The sequence below is a fragment of the Halyomorpha halys genome, unplaced genomic scaffold (genome assembly GCF_000696795.3).
Source record: "Halyomorpha halys isolate HHAL.00 unplaced genomic scaffold, Hhal_1.1 Scaffold112.1, whole genome shotgun sequence".
NCBI lineage: Eukaryota > Metazoa > Arthropoda > Insecta > Hemiptera > Pentatomidae > Halyomorpha > Halyomorpha halys.
The window spans coordinates 43,774-48,322 of NW_027113310.1; the positions used below are offsets into that span (position 1 = coordinate 43,774).

The window sequence follows — 4,549 nt, forward strand, 5'->3', positions numbered from 1 at the left end:
TAATTAATATGCATTCATAATTATATCCTATTAATATATACCAAAAGAGAGCAACCACTGTTAAATGTAATAAAATTTTTGACTAATTGTATATGTTTAAACAAAAAATAAAAATTATAAGTTGATTTTTAATTGTGATACAATACAGTTTTTTGTAATACAATTCTTTTAAATTAATTATTCATGTTTCATATGTTATTAAGTGTTTTAAAAGTTATATTTATATTCCATTTATTTTTCTTAAATTTTAAAGTTTTTATGTTTGTTTTAAATTACAAGTACATTCATGTATGATTTAAATTAATTATATGAATGTTTAAATTATTATTATGCTTTATTCTTAAATTGAGCTAAAAAAAAATAAATAAATAAGCTGTTTTTTTTAATTTATGCCTGTATTTAATGTTGTTTTACTTTAGATTTACTTTTATAAATGCTTTTTATTTATTTTTATTTAATTTTACTATATCATTTTATTATTTATTTTTTGTTCTTAATCTGTACTCTGTTATTATATTAGGACTTTTGTTCTATTGTTATGATAAATAAGTAATAATGATGATAAGATCCTGGAAATAATAATGTTCAAATTCAATATTTTGTCCAAATAAATTTAAATTTAATACACCCATGTATATTACAGAAATGTATAAATATTAAGGGGTTTCATTTTTTGAGGAAGAAACTGGATACCGCTCATAAAATAATGAGGTCGAGTGAATTTGGATATTTAAAACAGATGACTTGTCCCATTAAAATTAAAATGGTATTAGTATGATGAAATATCCCAATTCCAGATTTTAAGAAAACTTAATGTAAAAAACAAATTGAAGGTTTTCTAAAATGAGCATGGACTTATGCTGTTATGGTTTAAGAAAACACTAGTTACATGTTGAGAACATTTTTGATTTCTTCATGTAAAAGTTTGTTCTTTAATTGACAATGTTACTACATTAAAAATAAAAATCTATTAAAATAGACATTGTTTTTGCTTCAAACCAAAGATACAGTACAAACAAAAATATCATTATCCTAACAATAAAAAATATAGATTATTGATATTTTCTTTATTGAAAAAATGGTAGATATAATACTTTAAGCCAATCTTATATACATTATATTTATATTTTACATTTATTATGACTGGACTCATTATAATGGCAGAGTACAAATTGATTGCAATAAATAACGATATAGCAAAAACAAAATTGATCACATTCATAAATTAAATAAATAACTTACTTAAAACATACTTTAAAGCTTAGAAATTATATAACATACATGAAAGAAACTTAAAACAAATATAAAAACTCAATAACTCAAGAAACATATAAGAAATAAAAACTTTTAAAACACTTGATAATGTAGGAATCATATAAAATCAATTTTAATATATTTGTACTTCAGAAAAATGAATTGTGCAATAATTATAAATAATTTTTAATTTTTTGTTTGAAAGCATATAATGAGTAAAAAAACATATCGCAATAAACAGCTTTGGTTTTCCTCTTAATTCTATTAATAGAAGAACTATAGGTATAATTTATCATTAAAGTTATAATAATATATTAAAGGTGTTTAATGTTCCTTTTAGGTAGTTAGTTAGTTATACATTATACATATACATAATACATCATTATTATAATTAGTTAGTTAATAGATTTATAATATTTATTTTTCTATTCATTATTTACACTTAACAAAATCAGATAATATATAAATAAAGTACCTTCAAAAAAGGAAATTATTTAATAAATTACACTTAACTTTTTTATATGTTTAGAGTAAAAGAAAAGAAAACAGGAATAATTTGGAATAATAACGGAACAGTGACATTTAAAATTCAAAGATTTTGGATTTTTGACCCAGATAAGTCTGAAGGATCACTTGAAGATAAAGTAGTAACATTGAACTCCGTATCAGTGGTGAGTTTGCGCATAAATTTTTATTTCATTTATTTATCTTGAATATAAATTATAAAGTTGAAAACAGTAAATATACCTTCGCAAATGATGCAGTGATAGGTTTTCAAAGCTTAGGCTCATGAATAAAATTGTTACCAAAATCAAAGTACTTTATTATTTCTAAAAAATCACACCTGTAGGTACTTCATTCAAGCTGACAGATCCAGCAGAGTAAAATCAGTTTAAATTAAAAATATGCCTTTAAGTTAGTACTTATCAATTTCCCTAATTACCAGCAGCTTTTGTAGGTGAATAGTAAAAACTTTCTGCTTTGTCATCTGTCCATTAATTATTAACTTATAATTACCGGAAATTTCTTAATGCTGCAGAGAAAAATTAAGATAAAGTTTTAGTCCAAGTGGAATGAACGTGTAAATCTTTCATATCCTAATCTCCAAGCTAGAAGTATTGCTATCAATGCCGTTTTGTGACAGAGCATACTTTTTTTTTTAAGAAATATTTTTATTTTACTATGTTAATAACTTTATGCTGGTGAAATTTATGTAAATTAAAGCAAAATCAACAATGCTTATTTATTGAAGCCCACAAACAGGCATTGTGCCAAATGACAAGTGATCATTATTCATCCTCAAATTTATGACCTAATTAAAAATAATATTAATAACAACGAAATAAAATGAAAATAATCAAATTATTGTCATTTTTATCCTTTAGAGCTCTATCTAACTTAAAATTGTCAGAAAATTACTCAAAATTAATATAATTAATATTATCTTTTAATCAATAATATAATGTTGTAGTTTTATCATTACAAAAAAAAATTAAAAATATGATTAGCTATCAACTAGCGTTGAGGAGAAAAACTTTTAAGGACCTCATTAAAGGGATTTAATTTATGGATGTCAAAGCAAAAAGGAAGGGCCTGCAAATTAATGGGGAAAAAGCAAGATTATGCTGTTGGGTAAGAATCAAAAGCAAAAAAAAACAACAAAAGAATTGGTGATCTTTGGGAGCAGTGGCATGTGCAAACCCCAGCGCACTACCCCCTCCCACGCCCCGTATGCCAGAAATAGCAAGGGAGGGGGATAAAAAAAAAAAAAAAAAGGGTAAGAAGCCTTTGGACCAGAGGCAGAGTTGCCTTGTAATGGGCCCCTACAATTTTGAAGTGGTAAGAAGTTTTTCTTACCTTGGCTCTATTATCAATGAGAACCAGAATGAAGAAAAAGAAGTTAAAAGCGGAATTGCTGTTGGAAATAGAGCCTATTTCTTCATTGTAAGGCTAATCAAAAGTAAATTTGTTAGATGTACCACCAAGTTCACCCTGTACAAAACATTGATAAGGGCAATCATCACATACGGTGGAGAAACTTGGACCCTGAGCAATAAAAGCATTAACCTGTTAGACAGGTTTGAAAGAGTAATTCTGAGGAGAATCTTAGGGCCGTTTTTCGATTTCAGGGGCTTTTTAAATATTGCTCAATTAAACTATCTCAAAGTCTCTCCTTCCCGTTTTAAGCTAATATTTCGAAAGTGCTATAGGGCCCTCGCTCTCCGGGGGTTCAGCGGGGCGGGTCGGGCGGGGAAGGATGGCCTATGTGAGAATGGTAATTGGCGAAGAAGGAAAAATGGTGAACATTTTGGGGTCTATAAGGAATGTAGCATCTCCTTGTACATAAGGATAAAGAGGCTTAAATTGCTTGGTCATGTAATGAGGATGAGCGAGGAAAGAGTGGCTCATAAACTGTACAGTTACGTTCCGGATGGTGTGCAGCAACGTGGTAACGTGCTGTGAGGCAGGATCTGCGACAACTGAGAATCTCAGTTACCCTTACAGAAGATAGAGAAAGATGGTTGGCAGTTTCATGCGCCTGTTGTGCCAGTAAAAGAAGAAGGAGAAGGACCTTATTAAACCCATATCGTAAAAAAAAAAACTATGTAGGGACAGCATCACACCGAAAAAAAAACACTATTTTGATTTTCAAGATGTTAAAATACTTTATAAACAATAGAATAGCTATAGGAGAATCTTTTAGAAGCTATTAAAATATCTGAACACCAAAATAATGCAGTCAAGTATAAAAATTTTAAATATAACAAATGCCGAACTGTTCAATTAACTGAACAAATGACAAACTGTTCATCTGACTGATAAAAATAGTTAGATAAATTTCCCAACAGAGTGCACTGAAATAGTCTTAATAGTTTCTTTGTGAACTGTATGTGATAATGATAAAACATAGATAAAGAAAAACAAAATTTACCATCCATAGATATCTCTTGAGATTGGAAAAAAGGTAAAAATTTTTTAAAAACTTTTTCCAAATTAATTTAAAAAATATAATATAAAAAATATAATATAAAAAATAAATTTTGTCCAAAATAGGAATAAAACAACATAGTTTTATTTCATAAAACAACATGCATATAGTTTATAAAGATAATGTATGGTTCTTATGTGTAATATATTGTAGATAAGAAAATAAAAAAAATGTTTACTAATTTTATGAAACTAAAGAATTTTAATAATATGACTTAGTTAGACTTAGCTTAGAAGTAGGGAAAAAGAAAAAATTCGAAAATAACCAAAGATAAAAAGGCCAAAAAGTTATTAGAATGTTGAAAAA

At 27.0% G+C, this 4,549-nt stretch overlaps 1 protein-coding gene across 1 annotated transcript in view; it reads left to right on the forward strand.

The window, feature by feature from the left end:
- Positions 1 to 4,549, forward strand: part of LOC106677922 (protein peste) — a gene marked incomplete at its 5' end in the record, with an annotated part of 39,380 nt that overhangs the window by 22,071 nt on the left and 12,760 nt on the right. Inside the window, 1 exon segment of the mRNA XM_067050894.1 lies at positions 1,784 to 1,925. Coding sequence (XP_066906995.1) covers positions 1,784 to 1,925 — 142 coding nt within the window.